The sequence below is a fragment of the Pristiophorus japonicus genome, chromosome 21 (genome assembly GCF_044704955.1).
Source record: "Pristiophorus japonicus isolate sPriJap1 chromosome 21, sPriJap1.hap1, whole genome shotgun sequence".
Taxonomy (NCBI): domain Eukaryota; kingdom Metazoa; phylum Chordata; class Chondrichthyes; family Pristiophoridae; genus Pristiophorus; species Pristiophorus japonicus.
In genome coordinates, this window is record NC_091997.1 from 4502637 (window position 1) to 4524115 (window position 21479).

The following is a 21479-nucleotide window of genomic DNA, read 5'->3' on the forward strand; positions in this document are numbered from 1 at the left end:
CACAGATTCACAACCCTCTGGGAGAAGAAATTCCTTCTCAACTCGGTTTTAAATTGGCTCCCCCGTATTTTGAGGCTGTGCCCCCTAGTTCTAGTCTCCCCGACCAGTGGAAACAATCTCTCTGCCTCTATCTTGTCTATCCCTTTCATGATTTTAAATGTTTCTATAAGATCACCCCTCATCCTTCTGAACTCCAACGAGTAAAGACCCAGTCTACTCAATCTATCATCATAAGGTAACCCCTCATCTCCGGAATCAGCCGAGTGAATCGTCTCTGTACCCCTTCCAAAGCTAGTATATCCTTCCTTAAGTAAGGTGACCAAAACTGCACGCAGTACTCCAGGTGCGGCCTCACCAATACCCTGTACAGTTGCAGCAGGACCTCCCTGCTTTTGTACTCCATCCCTCTCGCAATGAAGGCCGACATTGCATTCGGCCAGGGGATCGCGTGGCTCCGGGTTGGGGTGTAAAGTTTTGCGATACATTGTGTGGGGCGGACTGGTCGGGCCGGGTGCTCGTTACCTGTCCGCCATTGTACATTGTTGATGGGTTTTATATGTAACCTTCAGGGCTGCTGACCGAGGGGCCGTGCGGCTGTTTGGCCGGCCGGCCGGCGCGGACGCGATGGGCCGGAATGGCCTCCTCCTGCTCCGTAAATTTCTGTGTCTCTCTCTCTCTCTCTCTATTACAACAGTGACTGCCCTCCAAAAAGCACCTGATGGGCTGTAATCTTTCTCTGTTTCTCACACATGTCCAACCCAGCTCTTCTGGGCTGGGATACTTCTGACCACACGTGTACCACTGAGCGGTTCCAAAAGCCTTCGACATGAGAAGTGTTCGCCTGAGCTCCGCCCGCCTCCCGCCTCGCAGCACGAGGGATGGCGCCGGCTCGCTCTGTGTTTTGTTTGAAATTCGTAGCCAATCGTTCCAATTCTTTGTCAAATCACAAACGCCAGAGGTCACCTTGCACATGCCAAGGATCACTCTGCGCCAATGCTCTTAGCCAAAAGGCCTAGAGCCACTGCACCGTTCCTGGAAGTACTGCAATACCAGGTTCGTGCCGTGGAGGTGGATGGGTCAGGTCCCCCCACCCACCTCCTAAAAGGGGTCTACTGCACCTGGTATTCCCAGGGCAGTCTCCCATCCAAGTACTAACCAGGCCTGACTCTGCTTAGCTTCCGAGGTCAGACGAGATCGGGTGTTTTCAGACTAGTGTGGCCGTAGCCCGCACAATGGATTAGCAGTCCATCGGCTTAACCTCTCGGCCCACCTCGTCTCTGCGGCTCGCTCGGTTCTCGATTGCGCGGGGCTGCCGGTGGGACGATGCGGCCCGATGGATTGGGAGGGTCTGAGCGCTTCCCGGCAGGCAGTGCGGCGCGTGCGCGGCCTGCTCCCGGTTTGTGCCCCGTCATCGTGGGCCGGAGAGAGAGGCGGAGAGCGGAGAGAGAGAGAGAGAGAGAGCCCCGGGAGAGCGGAGAGAGAGAGAGCCCCAGCCCCAGCCGCAGCCGCGGGACAGCCGGAGAGAGGGAGAGAGGGAAAGCTCCGCCGCACAGCTCCCCGCTAACACGCTCCGGGCCCCGCCGCCCTCCCCCTCCCCCTCACACCTCACCCCTCACCCCTCTCACTGCGGCATGAAGGACACGGCGGGCAAGCACAAGGCCAAGGAGGCCAAGGAGCCGGCGTCGGACAAGCCGAAAGCCGCGGGCGGGCCCCCGGCTCCCGACGTGGAGATGAAAGACGTGTCGGCGGAGCCCGAGAGCGAGCCGGCGGAGAGCGGCGAGAAGAGCCAGAAGGAGCTGGACCTGATCACCCTGGAGGGTAAAACACCACCGGCCGTGCTCTGCCACACCGCCCCTATCCCTATCCCTATCCCTATCCTATTCCTATCCCAATCCTATCCCTATCCCTATCCTATTCCTATCCCAATCCTATCCCTATCCCTATCCTATCCCTATCCCTATTCCAATCCTATTCCTATCCCAATCCTATCCCTTATCCTATCCCTTATCCTATCCCTATCCTATTCCTATCCCTATCCTATTCCTATCCCTATCCTATTCCTATCCCTATCCTAATCCTATCCTATTCCTATCCCTTATCCTATCCCTTATCCTATCCTATCCCTTATCCTATCCTATCCCTTATCCTATCCCTTATCCTATCCCTTATCCTATCCCTTATCCTATCCCTTATCCTATCCCTTATCCTATCCCTATCCTATTCCTATCCCTATCCTATTCCCTATCCTATTCCCTATCCTATTCCCTATCCTATTCCCTATCCTATTCCCTATTCCTATTCCCTATTCCTATCCCTATCCCATCCTATCTCCGGCACACAGCGGGGCTGGGGGCAGGTCACCCTGGGAATAAAATATAAAATATAACCTGAATTATATATACACTGCTGGACTAAAATGTTCAGTGAGAGGGGTTAGGGGCAGAAAGCTGAATGGATTCAATCACCTTGGGGTGTAAAGTATAAATAGATCATATAAAACATAACCTGAATTATATATACACTGGTGTACTCTACTTAAATGTCCAATAAGAGGGCCAGGGACAGAAAGCTGAATGGATTCAATCACCCTGGAGGGTAAAATATAATCAGTGTAATTTAAACCCACTCAAATAAAGCACAGTATCCAAGATAAACAGTGGGGTTAGGGGGAAGAGAACTCGGCCTGATCACCCTGGAAATAAAATATTAATCATTATTATAAAACATAATCTCAGTTATACACTGCTATACTAAATTGTCCAATAAGTGGGGTTAGGGGAAGAAAGCTGGATGGATCTGATCATGGACGGTAAAATATAATCAGTGTTGTAAAATAATATAAGCTAATCTAATATCCAATATAAATAATGGAGCCAGAGACAAAGAAATGGATAGATCTGGTGGGTAAAGATTAAGATATATAATCAAAATTATGAAGTAACATATATAAACATGCATTAATGTAAAATATACAGTATAAATAGCGGAGGTAGAGTCAGAGAGCTGGGCCTGATCTCGCATAGAGTAAAATTGTAACTATTACGTAATATAAATAAATCACACTGTAACCAACATGTAAACTAATATAAATATAATCTGAGATGCTCTGGATGAAAGTAGTGCGAGTGTCAGTAGAGCAATGGTTCAGATCACCCTGAAGGGTAAAATGTCCAGTATGAAACATAAAATAATCTTCTATAAATAGTGGTGTTAAGGACAGGAAACTGGAATTGAACACACTGGAGGGTTAAAAGATACATAAGTAGCACAGTATTGTATTGTGTATCTTGTACGTAATTGATTTATGGAGAGAGAACACTGCTGGGTGGTGCAGTCTGCTTAAAAATATTGTAAAATTGCATTGATTGTGACAATTTATCCTCTGCATATTATCCATCGGTAAACATCTAATAATTACATCAAAATCACATATCAATTGCGTGGTATTTTGCTATCTCTTGTTGGTGGTATCACTGGAACCCTGAATATGTAAAATATAATGTGAATAGATTCCATTGTAGTGTAAATTAAAGCAGTTAAGGACTGAAATAAGGACCTGATCACAACAAGAAAGAACAAACATGCATTTCTATAGCGCCTTTCATGACCACAGGACATCCCAAAGCGCTTTACAGCCAATGAAGTACTTTTGAAGTGTTGTCAGTGTTGTAATGTAGTGAAACACAGCAGCCAATTACCACTCAGCAAGTGCTCACAAACAACACTGGGGTAAATGACTGGATCATTTTTTTAGTTATGTTGATAGAGGGACAGATGTTGGCCAAGGCACTGGGAGAACTCCCCTGTATAGTGCCAAGGGACCGTTTATATCCACCTGAGAGGTTTAACGTTTCATCTGAAAGACAACACGTTAAAACATTTTTTAATGGGTGCTGATTTATTTCCGGGCAATCTGTTGACTATTATCATTTGAGAAACCTGCCCCAATCCTTCAATGTGGTTGGCATCATATATTACTAACATGGAGCGACCTGGCTATCATTGCTTTGCTGCCATTTCAACTGAATCCTGAGGTTAGGTTACAGCCTTGAAATTGTTGCAGCTTGCCTGTTATTTTCTAATGTATATATGTTAAATTGGATGGATTTGACTCAAATTTTCAGTCCAAAAATTATAGTTACAGTGGCTGTTAGAAGTTCACTGCTGATGTGCCATGTATGGCTGTAAGGGCATGTTCACCCTGAAGGATTAGCACTTGTAATGATTTAATGGCGGTTTAAAATCTAAATATAAGAATGTGCAAGTGCCCACTTTTCTCTCCCCCCCCCCCCCCCACTTCTCTCTTTCCCCCCCCCCCCACCCCATCAATATACATTGTTATACAGTGGAATGAGCATATGACAAACCAAGCACCCCACCCACCCGTCCCTTCAACCACCACCTGCCTTGCCTGTGACAGAGACTGTAGATCCTGCATAGGACTCATTAGTCACCTTAGTACTCAGTTTAGTGTGGAAGTAAGTCATCCTCGAATCCGGGGGACTGCCCAGGAAGAAGACATTGATCAGGAGGAAATGGGTGGGCATTTAGGAAAGAGGGATGTAAATTTAACGATTCCTTATACTTAAAAAAAAATGTTTTATCTGTTGTAGGTTTTTCTAATTTGGCAGATTATTGGTAGCGGAATCAAATGCTGGAATAGAAATACATGGTGGGGGAGAGGATGTTTTATTTGTTCTGTGGGTGATGCTGGCAAGGCCAGATTTATTGCCTTTCGCTAGTTGCCCCGAGAAGGTGATGAGCCACCGCCTTGAATCATGGCAATCTTTGTACTGATGGTGTTCCCCTGAGAACTTTAGATAAGGGATCTTAGGATAACGACCCAGCCATGGGCTAAAATTGCAGAAGCATTGACCTGCGACGCTATCACTGCTTGGTATGCCTGCCAGCTACTATTTGTTTTTGCTTTGCTTCTTGCAGCCTTCCATTATGTTGGCTGTATAATTGTTCAGTGACCAAGTAGTGAATGTTGCAAATGATGGAAGTGATAAATGTGCCGTGAAATCTGCAGCTTTTTGTGACTGGTACCATTATCCAGTGATTTTTGGATGGTAGAAGAATAGCAATTAAAAAAATTACTCAAGATATGGGCCACACTGGCAAGACCACTGGAATTGACAAGTGTCAGTGGGTAGGGCACTTCAGTTCTACACATTCAGTAGGTCAAATTAGATGGATTTCTTTTTGAAATAACATTTTGGGATACAGTATATGAGCAATTTGAGACATGACGTGGTAAGTGTAGCGTGTTTGGGGAGGAACAGGTGACTTTGAACCTGTACTTCCCAAAGCTCTCCACCACTGGTGTTTTTTTTATGTCATGCCTCGGTCTGTTGTAGACTAATTGATAGGGATTGCTTGCTGTGCTTCATCAATAACTCCATTACCGTTGTATATGCGACTAGAAGGCGAACGAGATGGACTGGTCTTTTTTCGTCTAGCAATTCCTAAATTCGGAGGCCATTTAGAATCAATTACTTTGGGACTGGTGTTGCTTGTAGGCCAGACCAGGTTCTCTTGGTGAGCCAGTTGGGGTTTTCCAATAATCCAACAACTTTCCTTGGCCACAGCCTCGTGTGAATGCAGTAAGTGCCTCGCCATCTTTGCAGGTTACAGTAATCAATAAATGACGAGATTTGCTGACTTCAATTTTAAGCTCGACATGGTGGAATTTTAATTCACGGCCTCTGGGTTACATTACACTATATCTGTCTAATTTCTATCAATACTTTATTACTCCATTAATAGTATCACCAATGATGACTTTTTCAGCAGCAGCAAAGTACAGGAGATATTCCTCACCTCATTTTGTGCAAGGTGTGTGGCAAAAGAGCCGTGGAAATAATCTGGTTCCCATCAGTAACGGCTTGCATTTATATAGCGCCTATAGTGTAGAAAAATGCCGCAAGGTGCTTCAGAGGCATTGTCAAGAAAATGGACACCAAGATGGAGATATTAGGAGGGTTGACCAAAAACCTGGTCATACAGATCGATTTTAAATGGTTCTTGGAGATGGAGAAGCTGAGGGGCATTGCGAGGGAATTCCAGAGTTCGAGCTCGGGCAGCTGAATGCGCAGACACTTGGGGGCAAAGGCTTGGGGGTGGGCGGGTGGCTGCACAAGAGGCCAGAGGAAGGGGAGTGTAGGACCAGTTGTAGGACTGGAAGAGGTTCTAGAGTTTGGTGGGTGGGGGCGAGGCACAAAGGGATTTTTTTCTTGAGGATGAGAACTTTTAATTCGGTTTGTTTTACTGGCAGTGAAATCACAAGAAGTTTCTTTTAACTTCCTGTGATTTCTAGAAAACGAGTTAAATTTTAAATTCTTATTTCCAATCATTACAGATGTTTCAGAATTCAAATATTTGTGTATTGGTGATTACTCCCCATCCTTGTTACTTGATTCCACAAAGTATTTACTGCCAACCTTCTGAGGAATGCCTTCATAGTGCTGTGCCTCTGTTATACATAGCACTCAACAGCATGTCGGATGGCCAGCTATTGATGTACCTCCAGGATGATCAAGTATCCTTTTTCAGTCTTGGGTTGGGCTTGTAATAAGCAGTGCAAGAACTTTCCCTCGAAATGTATCCTATCAGTGATTCCCTTATTGGAATGTAATCGGTTGGAATTGGCTGGTTTTTGGAGCGTACGGAGGGAAGAGATTATTGTGCGTTCCAGAAAACATAAGAAATAGGAGCAGGAGTAGGCCATTTGGCCCCTCAAGCCTGCCCCGCCATTCAATAAGATCATGGCTGATCTGATCTTGGGCTCAGCTCCACTTCCCTGCCCTCTCCCTATAACCCTTCATTCCTTTATCACTCAAAAATCTATCTATCTCCACCTTATATATTCAATGACCCAGCCTCCACAGCTCTCTGGGGCAGAGAATTCCACAGATTCGCAACCCTCTGAGAGAAGAAATTCCTCCTCATCTCAGTTCTAAATGAGCGACCCCTTATTCTGAAACTATACCCCCTAGTTCTAGATTCCCCCACGAGGGGAAACATCCTCTCTGCGTCGACCTTGCTGAACCCCCTCAGTATCTTGTGTTTCAATAAGATCACCTCTCATTCTTAAATGAGAACAGTGACCACTGTTGCCTCTAAGTCCTCTGGACACTAGAAAAATGTGAATTTTGATCCATAAATGATCATCTAATCTGTCCACGTGATCAAGTTTCTCCTGAAGTATATCCTAGCATGGAGCCGACAAATGCAGGAACGGAAGAGGGAAGAACATTGGTTTTCTGCAGTGCTCCAAGTGTCTTGCAAACCACAGTAGGCAATCTTTGTAATGTGTTAGATCTCCAATGGAGTTGTTCATGGTTGATGTTGCACTGTTTTACAACAATAGGGATGTTGTCAACAAAGTGCGATGGGGAAACTGTTGCAGGAAGTTGTAAGACTCTGTCTCTCATTGAAATGTACGGAGATTGAAACCTTGTAAAGTGCACCCGGGATTGGGTGGGAAAATCTCAATGATGTCACTTCGTGCACTGGAGCTAGGTGGTAGGAATCAACAGAGAGACTGATGCAACATTCCTTATTTTTTTTCAGATATCAAAGAACATGTGAAGCAGATTGAGAAAGCTGTATCCAGTAAAGAGCCACGGTTTGTTCTGCGGGCTCTGCGAGCACTTCCTTCAACCTGCCGCAGATTGAACCCCACCGTCCTTTACAAAGCCATCAATGGCTTCTTTGTGTCAAACACTTCGACGCGGGATCTCCTGCTGGCTTTTCTCGAGGAGGTTAGTGTCGAGCACTAAATATTACATGGATGCTTTGCTGGGTGTTAATATGTGAATCAAAGGTGATTATTAAGCTGAATGAGAAATTCATCAAGGGCACCAGACGAATCATAAGAACATAAGAAATAGGAGTAGGCCATACGACCTCTCAAGCCTGCTCCACAATTCAATAAGATCATGGCTGATCTTCTACCTCAACTCCACTTTTCCGTCCTATCCCTATATCCTTGATTCTCTAAGTGTCCAACAAGGGAATCCTTAACCCATTCGCCTTGACTCTTTGTCAAGGAATCATCTGGGATTTGCCATCTATACCTAGGAGTTAATGATGCCTTCATTCGCCAAACTGTCTAGCATCAACCGGTTCAAATTCTAATAACACTTACACCAGCAACCTCCTGTTTGGATCTGCACAAGCTACTGGGAATTAAATCTTAATTGTCAGTTATCAAAGCCAGACAACAAAGCCCTTAACAATTGAATGAATTAACAATTGCTTATTAACTTTAGAGTCATAAATGTAAACATTGAAATTATCAAAATAAATAGTAGTTAGGATTAGTTGCCAAAATAAATAAAGGGTTACAAAGGCAGTTATGTTGCAGTAATTCAGCACTAACTGCTGAATTTACAGTTCAGATCGGTGTCTGAGATTGATATAAATGAATAAGATTCATTTAGGATTTAACTTGTTAGATAGCTAACAAGTTAACATGCGATAGATAGCCAATCTATTGAATAAAATCTACATGCTTGTAATTAGCAATGTTCCCAAAACTTAGACGACCTCACCCTTGTGAACCAGTCCGGATGAACTAGTTGCCTCGCCTTCCTCTGGAAGGTTGATGTTAGCATTCTGACACATTAGAGTGTTGAACTATGCATTGTTAGTTTTACCTGCGTGGTGTACGGTTCAGAAAAGCAGGACCACACAGAGATTTGGGAGGCTTGTATAGCCTGTATATTGCAACTGGTCAAATAAAAATAACTGCGCTGAAGACTGCATAATGCACTACGTGACAAAAGATATAATTTTATATTTAACTATTCTTTTTTAGCCCATGGATACAGAGGGAGATGTGCAGTTTCGTCCTCGAACAGGGAAGGCAGCCACGGTACCCCTTCTGCCTGAGGCAGAGGCCTACCTACAGCTTTTACTCGTCATTTACTTGACAAACAACAAACGATACACTGAGGTGAGTGAGTTTCAACGGCAGGAATAGTCATCCAGTAGAAAATTTTATGCTAGAAAACCGTAGGTGAGCAGTAGTGCGAGTCCCACTTAGTTGCAAATTGCTTAAAAATTAGTTTATAGAATCCTGGAATGGTTACAGCCACAGAAGGAGGCCATTCGGCCCGTCGAGCCCGTGCCGGCTCTCTGCAAGAGCACCTCAGCCAGTCCCACTCCCCCGCCCTTTCCCCATAGACCTGCAAAAAAAAATTCTTTCAGGTAGTTAGCCAACTCCCTTTTGAAAGCCGTGATTGAATTTGCCAACACCACCCTCTCAGGCAGTGCATTCTAAATCCTAACCACTCGCTGCGTAAAAGTGTTTTTTTATGTCGCCTTTGCCAATCACCTTAAATCTGTGTCCTCTGGTTCTCGACCCTTTTGTCAACTGGAACAGTTTCTCTATTTACTCTGTCCAGACCCCTCATGATTTTGAACGCCTCGATCAAATCTCCTCTCAATCTTCTCTGCTCTAACGAGAACAACCCCAGCTTCTCCAGTCTATCCACGTAACTGAAGTCCCTCATCCCTGGAACCATTCTCGTAAATCTTTTCTGTACCCTCTCGAAGGCCTTCACATCCTTCCTAAAGTGCGGGGCCCAGAATTGGACACAATACTCCAGTTGAGGCTAAACCAGTGTTTTATACAGGTTCGTCATAATTTCCACACTTTTGAACTCTACCTCTATTCATGAAGCCCAGGATCCGATAAGCTTTTGTTACCTGCTTTCTCAACTGGCCCTGCCACTGTCAACAATTTGTGCACATATACCACTTGGTCTCTCTATTCATGCACCCCCTTTAAGATTGTACCTTTTAGTTTATATTTCCTCTCATTCTTTCTACCAAAATGCATCACTTCATGCTTTTTTGCATTAAATTTCATCTGCCACGTGTACACGTTCATTCCACCAGCCTGTTTGCATCGTCTTGAAGTCCTCCTCACTGTTCACTATACTTCCAAGTTTTGTATTATCAGGAAATTTTGCAATTTTGTTCTGTACACCCATGTCAAAGTCATTAGTATATATCAAGAAAAGCAGTGGTCCTGGAACCGACCCCTGGGGAACACCACAGTATATCTTCCTCGAGTCCGAAAAACAATCGTTCACCACTACTCTCTGCTTCTTGCCACTTGGACAATTTCGTATCCATGCTGCCACTGTCCCTTTTATTCCCTGGGCTTCAACTTTGCTTGCAAGCCTATTACGTGGCAATTTGTCGAACGTCTTTTGGAAATCCATAAACACCACGTCAACCGCATTGCTCGCATCAACCCTCTCTGTTACCTCATCAAAAAACTCGATCAAATTGGTCAAACACGATTTGCCTTTCACAAATCCGTGCTGGCTTTCCTTAATTAATCCACACTTGTCCAACTGACTGTTAATTCTGACCCTGATTATTGTTTCTAAAAGCTTCCCCACTCCCGAGGTTAAACTGAGCAGCCTGTAGTTGCTGGGTTTGTCGTTGCACCCTTTTTTGAACAAGCGTGTAACATTGCCATTCTCCAGTCCGCTGGCACCATCCCCATTTCTAAGGAGAATTGGAAGACTGTGGCCAGTACCTCCACAATTTCTACCATTGCTTCCCTCAGCGTCCCAAGTTGCATCCCATCCGGTCCTGGTGACTTATCCGCTTTTAAGTACAACCAGTCTTTCTAGCACCTCGTCTTTATCAATCCTTATCCTATCCAGTATCTCCTCTACCTCCTCCTTTACTATGTCTGTGGCAACATCTTCTTCCTTGGTGAAGACAGATGCAAAGTACTCATTTAGTACCTCAGCCATGCCCTCTGCCTCCATGAAGGTCTCCTTTTTGGTCCCTAATCGGCCCCACCCCTTACTGCCTGTTTACTATTTATATGCCTATAGAAGACTTTTGGATTACTCTTTAGTTGCCATTCTATTCTCATACCCTCTCTTTATCGCTCTTCTTTTTCTTTTCACTTCTCTGAACTTCCTATATTTAGCCTGATTCTCAGATGTATTCTCGACCTGACATCTGTCACACGTGCTCTTTCTCTGCTTCATCTTTCTCTCTCTTTCGTCATCCAGGGAGATCCGACTTTAGTTTCCCTATCTTTCCCCCTAGTGGAAATGTACCTTGACTGTACCCCAACTATTTCCTCTTTAAAGGCAGCCCATTGTTCCACTCCAGTTTTGCCTACCAATCTTTGATTCCAATTTACCCGGGCCAGATCTGTTCTCATCCCACTGAAATTTGCCTTCCTCCAATTAAGTATTTTTACTCTAGATTGCTCCCTGTCCTTTTCCATAGCTAATCTAAACCTTATGATACTATGATCACTGTTCTTTAAATGTTCATCTACTGACACTTACTCAACTTGACCTACCTCATTCCCCAGAATCAGATCCAGCAATGCCTCCTTCCTCGTTGGGCCGGAAAAGTACTGATCAAGAAAGTTCTCCTGAACACACTTCAGAAGTTCTTCCCCCTCTCTGCCCTTTACACTATTACTGTCCCAGTCTATATTAGGATAGTTGAAGTCCCCCATTATCACTACGCTATAGTTCTTGCACCTCTCTGTAATTTCTCTGCAAATTTGCTCCTCTATATTTTCCCCACTAATTGGTGGCCTATAGAATACACCTAGTAGTGTAATGGCATCTCTAGTATTTCTTAACTCTAGCCATATAGATTCTGTCTTTGAACCCTTCAGGACATCCTCTCTCTCCAGCACTGTAACATTCTCCTTAACCAATACTACCACACCACCTCCTATATTTCCTGAACATCCTATATTCTATGAATATTTAATACCCAATCCTGCCCTTTTTTGAGCCAGATCTCTGCTCTTGTCACAATCATGCATCCATGTGGCTATTTGCGCTTGCAGTTCACCAACCTTGTTTAATATGCTTTGTGCATTCAAATACATAGCCTGTAAACCTATCTTAGACCATCCATCTCTCCCGATCTGTGTGTCAGCAGTGGCTCAGTGGGTAGCACACGCGCCTCTTGAGTCAGAAGGTTGTGGGTTGTTGCACTCCAGGGACTTGAGCACAAATCTATGCTGACACTCCAGTGCAGTGCTGAGGGTGTGCTGTACTGTCGGAGATGCCACCTTTTGGATGAGACGTTAAACCAAGGCCCCGTCTGATAGAAACATAGAAAATAGGTGCAGGAGCAGGCCATTCGGCCCTTCTAGCCTGCACCGCCATTCAATGAGTTCATGGCTGAACATGAAACTTCAGTACCCCCTTCCTGCTTTCTCGCCATGATCCCATGTTATGATTTCGAAGAAGAGCAGGGAAGTTATCCCCTGTATCCTAGCCAATATTTATCTCTCAATCAACACAACAAAAACAGATTATTTGGTCATTATCACATTGCTGTTTGTGGGAACTTGCTGTGCGCAAATTGGCTGCCGCATTTCTCGCGTTATAACAGTGACTACACTTCATTGGCTGTAAAGCGCTTTAAGACGTCCAGAGGTCGTGAAAGGCGCTATAGAAATGCAAGTCTTTCTTTCTTCAATCCTTTATACCCTTTGTTTCTCCTTTCTAATGCTACATCTTGGTGCCCATCCCCCTGCCAACTTAGTTTAAACTCACCCTAACAGCACTAGCAAACCTCTCAGCGAGGATATTAGTCCCGGCTCTGTTGACCCGTCCGGCCTGTACAGATCCCACCTCCCCCAGAACCGGCCCCAGTGCCCCAGGAATCTGAAGCCCTCCCTCCTGCACCATCTCTCCAGACATTGCAGTCATCTACTCTATCCTCCTATTTCTACACTCGCTTGCGCATGGCACCAGAGATTAATACCTTTTGCGGTACTGCTTTTTAATCTCTTCCCTAGCTTCCTAATATCTGCCTGCAGGACCTCGTCCCTCTTTCTACCTATGTCGTTGGTACCAATATGGACCACGACCTCTGGCTATTCACCCTCCCCCCTCAGAATGTCCTGCAGCCGCTCAGTGACATCCTTTACTCTGGCACCAGAGGTAACATACCATTCTGGAGTCACGTCTGCGGCCGCAGAAACGCCTGTCTGCTCCCCTAACTATCGAATCCCCGACCACTATTGCTTTCCCGATCATCCTTCTCCCCTATGGATGTCAAGTGAGAGCAACATGCGTTTATATAGCAACTTGAACGTAGTCAAAAACGTCCCAAAACACTTCACAGGAAACATTATCTGACAAAATTTGACACCGAGTCACATAAAAAGCTATTAGAACAGGTGACCAAAAGCTTGGACAACGGAGTGTCTTAAAGTAGAAGAGCGGGACGGGGAGGTTTAGGGAGGAAATTCCAGAGCTTAGGATCTAGGTAACTGAAGGCACAGCCAGCACTGGTAGAGCAATGAAAATTGGGGATGCACAAGAGACTAGAATTGGAAGAGCGCAGAGATTTTGGGTCAGTTTTGGCTGTGGTTCTGGCAGTGGTTGAAGACTGCCACTACTGACTCTTCACTCTGACGTTTGAAGAATACTGTCTAATGAGTGATACTGGAAGGCTGTAGTAGGATTTGGCATCTTCAAAATGGAGCGAAAGTTGACACTCAAAAAATCCAATGCTCATAGCGTGTTTTTTTTTTCAAATATAGGCACAGAAATCTTCAGATGATCTGATGCAAAAGATCGCTGCTCAGAATCGCCGGGCTCTGGACTTGGTTGCAGCCAAATGCTACTATTACCATGCTCGTGTTTATGAATTCCTAAATAAGCTCGATGCAGTCAGAAGGTGAGAAAGTTGTTTCACTTTGGACCCTTGAGCACAAAAAATTTGTTAAAATTACAACTCCGGATATAATGAAAATGTGGAATGTTTTGTGGATTGGTACATCTTGATACTCCCACGAACAAAGTTACCACGTCAGCTCCCAGATGATTGGTACTAAGCTGTAAAGATCCAGGAACATGCCAGGTTTAAACCCTGTGCTTTGTTTGCTGATCTAGCAGTGAGAATGCTACAGATGGAGCTCATGTCACCAGACAAGGAGGAGGAAAAATGTAGACATGATTTCACTCCCGGTTGCTGTCTGCTAAAATTACATGTATGTACATAGAATCGTAGAAATTTCCACACAAGGCCATTTGGGCTATTATATGGGTGCTAGTTCCACATCAGAGCTAACTAATATAATTCTGTTTCCTTATGCCTTTCAATCAGAGCCTCTAGAGATCACTGATTCTGAAACCTGAGAATATCTACCCTGCTACGTTTCCCCCCTGTTTTCCAAATAGTATGTCCCCATTATAAATGTATTGGCAGTGTTGCAGAAGTAAACGGGCAGGATTTAAAACTCAGCTCGGGGTCGAACTGAGCACCAAGATTACGGATGGTGTGGTTCCGCCGACGAGGGGAGGTGGAATAGTGACAAAGGAGTAGGGGGAGTGGAAGGGACTGAAGGTGATGGATACGCAGTCTCCAAATGTTGGCAGACTTGCTACAGAATTTGGTGCCGTTGCTGCAAAAATTGGCCTTGATGTGTTGCAGAATGCTAGGAATCTCTTTTAATATTTTTCTTCCTTCTCAAATGATTGACTTGACTTCAGTAGCCACTGGACATAATGCATTTCATAGTCTAATAACTCTTTGTGAGAGTAAGATGCTTCTAACCTTCCACCTTTATGCTTCTAGTACTAACTCTAAACACATAGCCACTTGTTATAAATTCACAGACCAATGGAAATAATCTTTTGCTATTTACTCTCAAACCCTTTCATAATCTTGAACACTTAACCTTCTCCGTTCCAGTGAATACAGCCCAGTTATTCAGGACTGCTAACTGTATCCCGTCACCCCTGGTATTGTCCTCGTGAATCTAGTTTGCATCCCTTCCCTGGCTGAGATATCCTTGAGGGAAAACAGCCTCAGGTGCCACAGCTGCTCAGGCTGACATGGACACTGGCTAAACAGGCAAGGTATCAGAGGGCTGTAACCCACCATATCTCCAGGATAGATTAGTCCTTCGATGTGCACCTTCTAAGGGTACCTTTGCTGAGGCTCTGGAAGCCTGTTGGTGACTGTGGAAGAAAAAAAGTGCAAGAAAAGTAAAAGGAAATGCTATATGTACTGTATGTGGTAGACCAGAGTGGTGAGTATCTTGAATGTGGCCCTCAGTGTAGTTTTATAAACTTGTGAGTAACTGATCTGTTTTTTTTTACTAAGTTTCTTGCATGCACGTTTGAGGACAGCCACCCTACGCCACGATGCTGATGGACAGGCCACTCTGCTGAACCTGTTATTGAGAAACTACCTGCAGTATAACCTGTACGATCAGGCCGAGAAGCTGGTCTCCAAATCCATTTTCCCAGAACAGGCTAATAACAACGAGTGGGCAAGATATCTTTATTACACTGGTGAGGCTCAGTCCAATCTTGCAGCGTGAAGTAACTGCTAAACAGCTGTGTCCTGTTGGGATTAAATGCAATATAAAGACATTTGTGAGCTATTGTGTTCTGAAATGCCCATACAGTTATTTTACAGTCACGACTCAACACAAAAGCCTTTTCCTTTTTGTGAGTGAGTCATAGTTTGTGAAGTGTACCAGCAATTACTGTTCATTTTGATAGGTTTTCCGTTAATGTAGATAGCTGGTGAATACTCCTGTAGTAGTGTCGTGCACTATGCTGTACACGACTTTCCAGCGGTTGTGACAAAGATGTTCTGCAGTTCCAGCAAAAAGTCACGTTCCTGCGCTGAAATCTTTTCTGTAACTGCATACTTTATATGTGCTGATTTGAATATTACTGGTATATCCAAGTAGGTCTTTGTGATTTTTTTTTTAATTGCTTTGTTGCTTTCAGGTCGTATTAAAGCAATTCAGTTAGAATACTCAGAAGCACGGAGAACACTGACCAATGCTCTACGAAAGGCACCACAGCACACTGCAGTTGGCTTCAAACAAACAGTGAGCTAAAAACTTCTCTTTATAGTTTTGTTCAATAAAAATTATAGTTTAGTGCTGTAATTTCTAAAAATTGTATGTTTCTCCCATAAAAACATAAGAATTAGGAGCAGGAGGAGGCCATACACACTTCCAGCCTGCTCTGCTCTTCAATAAGATCATGGCTGATCTTCGACCTCAACTCCACTTTCCTTGCCCGATCCCCATATCCCCTGATTCTGAGAGTCCAAAAATCTATCTCTCTCCACTTTGAATATGTTCAACGATTCACCATCCACAGCCCTTTGGTGGTAGACAATTCCAAAATTTCACAACCCTCTGAGAAGAAATTCCACCTCATCTCAGTTTTAAGTGGCTGACCCTTTATCCTGAGACTATATCCCCCTTAGTTCTAGACTCTCCAGCTAGGGGAAACAACCTCTCAGCATCTACCCTATCATTCCCCCTCAGAATCTTATATGTTTCAATGAGATCACCTCTCATTCTTTTAAACTCCAGAGAGTATAGGCCCAATCTTCTCATCCTCTCATCCCAGCAATCAATCTAGTGAACCTTTGTTGTACCACCTCTAAGTATATCCTTCCTTTAAATAAGGAGACCAAAACTGTGCACAGTACTCCAGAATTGGTCTCACCAAAGCCCTGTAGAATTGTAGTAAGACATCCTTACTCTTGAACTCCCTTGCAATAAAGGCCAACACGCCATTTGCCTTCCTAATTCCTTGCTGTACCTGCATGCTAACTCTCTGTATTTCCTGTATGAGGAAACCTAAATCTCTCTCAACACCAACAATTAAGTTTCTCGCCATTTAAAAAATATTTTATTTTTCTATTCTTCCTACCAAAGTGAATAACCTCTCATTTCCCCGCATTATACTCCACCCACCACCTTATTGCCAATCACTTAACCTGTCTATATCCCTTTACAGACTCTTTGTGTCCACCTTACTGATTACTTTCCCACTTAGCTTCATTTCGTCAGCAAAGCTGAATACATTACACTCGGTTTTTTCATCTAAGTAATTTATATAGATTGTGAATAGCTGAGGCCCAAGCACTGATCCTTGCGGCACCCCACTATTGACAGCCTGCCAGCCTGAAAATGACCCATTTATCCCTACTCTGTTTTCTGTCTGTTAACCAATCCTCTCTCAATATTACCCCCAACCCCATGAGGTCTTATCTTGTGTAACAATCTTTTATGTGACACCATAACCAATGCCTTTTGGAAATCCAAAAATACTACATCCGCTGGTTCTCCTTTATCTGCCCTGCTAGTTACATCTTCAAAAAACTCTTAATAGATTTGTCAAACATGATTTCCCTTTAATAAAATTACGTTGACTCTGCCTAATCATATTATGATTTTCTAAGTTCCGTGTTACCACTTCCTCAATAATGGATTCCAGCATTTTCCCGACGATTGATGTCAGGCTAACTGGCCTGTAGTTCCCTGCTTTCTCTCTCCCTCCTTTCTTGAAAAGCGGTGTTACATTTTCTACCTTCCAATCCGCTGGGACTGTTCTAGAATCTAGGGAATTTTTCAAGATCACAACCAATGCATCCACTATCTCTGCAGCCACTTTTAGAACCCTAGGATGTTGGCCATCAGGTCGTGGGGATTTGTCAGCTTTGAGGCCCATTAGTTTCTCAAGTATTTTTTAACTTTTAAGTTCCTCATTCTCATTAGCCCCTTGGTTCCCCACTATTTTTGGCATGCTTTTTGTGTCTTCTACTGTGAAGACAGATACAAAATATTTGTTTAAAGTCTCTGCCATTTCCTTATTCCCCATTATAATTTCACCTGTCTCAGCCTCTAAGGGACCAGTGCTTACTTTTGCTATTTTCTTCCTTTTTACATACTTGTAGAAGGTCTTGCAATCTGTTTATATATTTCGTGCTAGTTTTCTCTCATTCTATTTTCTCCCTTTTACCAAGTTTTTGGTCATCCTTTGCTGTTTTCTAAAGCTCTCCCAATCCTCTGGCTACCACTATTTGCAACATTATAAGCCTCTTAAATAGTATTCCTCTTAACTATAGTGATGGCTACATAAATGTGTTAATATAAATAATTTTGTGAGGAATGTGTATTTTATTACCAGGTTCATAAGTTGCTGATTGTGGTGGAGTTACTATTGGGTGAGATCCCGGACAGGCTGCAGTTCCGGCAACCATCACTCAAGAGGTCCCTGATGCCATACTTCCTGCTTACTCAGGGTCAGTACAAGGCAGCTAGACACAAGCATTTTAGATTTTAAAACAGAATTCGATTTTCTTCCCTTGGAAACCATTTACCCTGAAACTTCCATGTGAATTAGGCAGGTGAAGGTTACCTTGTGTGCAGCCATTAGATGTCACCAAAACTCTTATTTACAAAGCAGCCGATAGCATTATCTAGTTGAAGTTGAAGCAATATGTTGCATCCCTTGTGTGGTCACAATCCTTCAACCATCTCAAACCAGTTTTTTTTTTTGCAATTCCTCACAATACTGCATTACAACATACTGTACAGAGGATGTAGTCATTCTGCATAGAAGTAGTTTAGCCACAATACAAGGTTGTGGTATTACACATTAAGGAAAGTTATGTTAGCAATGTTTTTTTGTTAAGATGTTTTTGTCTTTTGAGACACTGTATTGTACCAGGCAGGTGCAGTTTCACCTGTTAACTCAGTGTGATTATTTTGATCTGATCCTGTGAGTTGAAGTTGAGTGCGCTCTTGATTTTATTAACTTCCAAAGTTTACTTTTAGTCCCGATGCACTATTAGTAACAAAGAACTGAATCACCTGCTGGTTTGTTGAAACTACAGCAGCTTTTCCATTGCTTAAACATGGAACTGAAGGCAGTGGATTAAAACATCTGCCATCTGTGGGTTTTGAAACCAGCCCAGATTGATGAGATGAAAGTCTCAGATTTTTGCCCAAATGGTAATGAATGTGAAGCTACAGGACAAACTGTCCCTAATTTGGTAGAATCACTCCAAGGCACCATCAGGATGTCTCTTGTGGAAACTAGAGACTGATCTGAGATTCGGGGTAGGGTGCATTGTTGGGACAGAATAGAGTCCAACCTGTGACAACATGCAACCCTGGAAATCCAGCCTTAAAGCAAAGGCAGTTCAGTCCTATTTGTACTCTCATTTCTTATTAATTCATTTGTCCCATTTGAATTGTGTTGGTCTGGAGGTTTGGAAAGGGCAGTTTGAGTGCTGTTACCTCACTGGTGGATAAATCCTACATCAGAACACCAATATCTGTTACTAGAGGTTGTGAGACCCTGAATTTAAACTTTATTTGTGATTCCTGAGGCACAACTATGGGCCCACGAAGACAAAAAGCTTGAACACAGTGAGAAAGTTTTAAGCTGCCTCGTACGAGAAGCAAGTGATGATGGCACTGGACACATACAACTTCATCGCGTTTCAGTAATGCTAAAATTAATGTAGTTCAAAGTTTCGATTGGGAACTCAGATTTGATCACAATCATATCGTAATGACTGGCAATAATTTTTAATTTGTTTTAATTGTGAGCTGATCAAGATTATTCTTTAGTGCTCTTCACTGCATTTGCGTTGGTGTTTTGTAAAATGGTTTGCTTTCTTCTCTATGTATGCTCCAGTTGGTTTAATCAGATCTTTTCCTTGTGCTGCTTATATTTTAATTAAATAAATACTCTGTTTAAAAACTACTGCATTTAAAATGAAATCCTTTATCATTTGTCCTGAACAAGCTGTACTCATACTGTTCTCGATAAGAACAAATGGCTTCACATTTCTGTCTTTTCCTCTCTCCCAGCTGTGCGCACTGGGAACTTGGCCAAGTTTAACCAGGTTTTAGAGCAGTTTGGAGAGAAGTTTCAGACTGATGGCACCTACACACTGATCATCCGCCTGCGACACAACGTCATCAAAACAGGTCAGAATTCTGTGTTAAATATTAATTGTTGCAGCTTTCCATCTGCTGCCCCCTGTTTAGTTACTTCAGCACCTGCTCCCGGGGCAGCAAATCCTGATTGACCTCATTTGTGAAATCATATTTTAGTTCATGTTTTGCACGCACATTTTTCTAGCAATCTTGCTCAAACCGCTGGGAATCGGGGCTAGCACTGAAGACTGGTCAGCTGTTGGGTTCCCTAATGACTCAGTGGGTAGATGTTCTGTATAGTGTTGTACTGAGCCACACACAACACAGAGTTTGATTAGGTTTGGTTCTCAGTCCACACACATGTTGGCTTGGGTTGGAGTAGGGTTGACCTTAAAGTCCCTGAGTAGGGAGAGGGAAAATTAGCCAGCGTTCCTGTTTCTACTCACTATCCAGTGACCCCAATGCTGAAAAGTGCGCATATGTGAACAGCAGAAATATGTTGGCCTCCATCATTGCTGCACACTTGGTCCATCTGATTGATGTACGGTTGCAATAAGCAATTTTAAATGGTATTGCTAGTTATATAAACCCAGATCCTGGTGGATGTGAGACAACAGCACAGCTACCCTAATTTTGCATTACACTGGCAATCTTGCTCGGAGAGAACACAAGTGTGGGAAATAGAAAATTCACAATAGTAGAGTAGTGTATCTGAGGCGTAAGGTGTCAGGGAAGAGGGTATTGATTATTATATACTCACATTTAAGGTGACCCAATATAAGACAATCCCCCTCTACTTTGCAGCCCCAAAAATAAATGACTGCTGTATAAGACGGTCAACATTTCAACTGTATCAAAACCCTACCTTCGTACAGCAGCAGATAACAGAACGTCAAATAGTTAACCAGCTTTTTAATGAGGTCTCAAGGTGTTGTAAAGAAAGAAATAACTTGTATATATGTAACGCTTAAGGCTGGTAATTGACCAGTGTTCCACTGTTAAATCCACTCCCCCTCAAAAAAAAAAAGCCCTGCTATCTTTAGTATGTTTTGCTAGTGCTTGCTGTAAAAGTGTAATGCCTAAAAATGTAATATTTAAATCATAAGCAATTTTAAAAATCTCTCTCTTCCCCTACAGGTGTAAGGATGATTAGTTTATCTTACTCCCGCATCTCTCTCACTGACATAGCACAGAAACTGCAGCTGGACAGCCCTGAAGATGCTGAGTTTATAGTTGCCAAGGTAACTTGAATAGGGTGTGGGGGGGTGGGGGGGGGGGGGGTATAAAGAAAAACTGGTTGCCAGAATTCTGAAATTAAAAACAAAAATACTGCAAGTGTAGAGCAGATCAATCAGCATCTGAAAAATAAAGATTAATTTTTCAAGGTTAGCGGACTTACTATACATTTTCTATTTTCCTCAAACCAATATGGTCTTTACGATCAGCGGTCAGCGGTGAAGCAAAGGCGTTCGCTGCTGGCCCCGGAGAAAGCATCCAGAGATCTCGTGATCTCTGGTGGGGAGTTTGCCTTTTTCGATGCGCAAGTCAGATCTGTGTAGAATAGTGGGGAATCCCTAATGCAATCTACTGTGACGTCACCAAGATGTTTAAGCAGCCAATCACGGTGCAGAATTCTCACAGACAAGGAAGCAGGAAATGAGAACCTGCTTTTATCCTGACTTTTATAAAAATTTTAGCGAGAGCAAAACAAAGATTGAGTCCTTCACATGAGGATAAGGCA

The 21479-nt window shown here is 43.4% G+C and overlaps 1 protein-coding gene and 1 pseudogene across 1 annotated transcript in view; one reads left to right on the forward strand and one right to left on the reverse strand.

Annotated features, from left to right (window-relative positions):
- Positions 1-1106: 1106 nt before the first annotated feature.
- Positions 1107-1226, reverse strand: LOC139234188 (5S ribosomal RNA; annotated as a pseudogene).
- A 121-nt stretch (positions 1227-1347) lies between these two features.
- Positions 1348-21479, forward strand: part of psmd3 (proteasome 26S subunit, non-ATPase 3) — a 30789-nt gene continuing 10657 nt past the window's right edge. The window contains exons 1-9 of the mRNA XM_070864293.1: positions 1348-1818; positions 7576-7766; positions 8825-8962; positions 13568-13704; positions 15136-15326; positions 15774-15877; positions 17976-18090; positions 19670-19789; positions 20876-20979. Coding sequence (XP_070720394.1) covers positions 1632-1818; positions 7576-7766; positions 8825-8962; positions 13568-13704; positions 15136-15326; positions 15774-15877; positions 17976-18090; positions 19670-19789; positions 20876-20979 — 1287 coding nt within the window. The 5' untranslated portion in view covers positions 1348-1631. The remainder of the gene's footprint in view (positions 1819-7575; positions 7767-8824; positions 8963-13567; positions 13705-15135; positions 15327-15773; positions 15878-17975; positions 18091-19669; positions 19790-20875; positions 20980-21479) is intronic.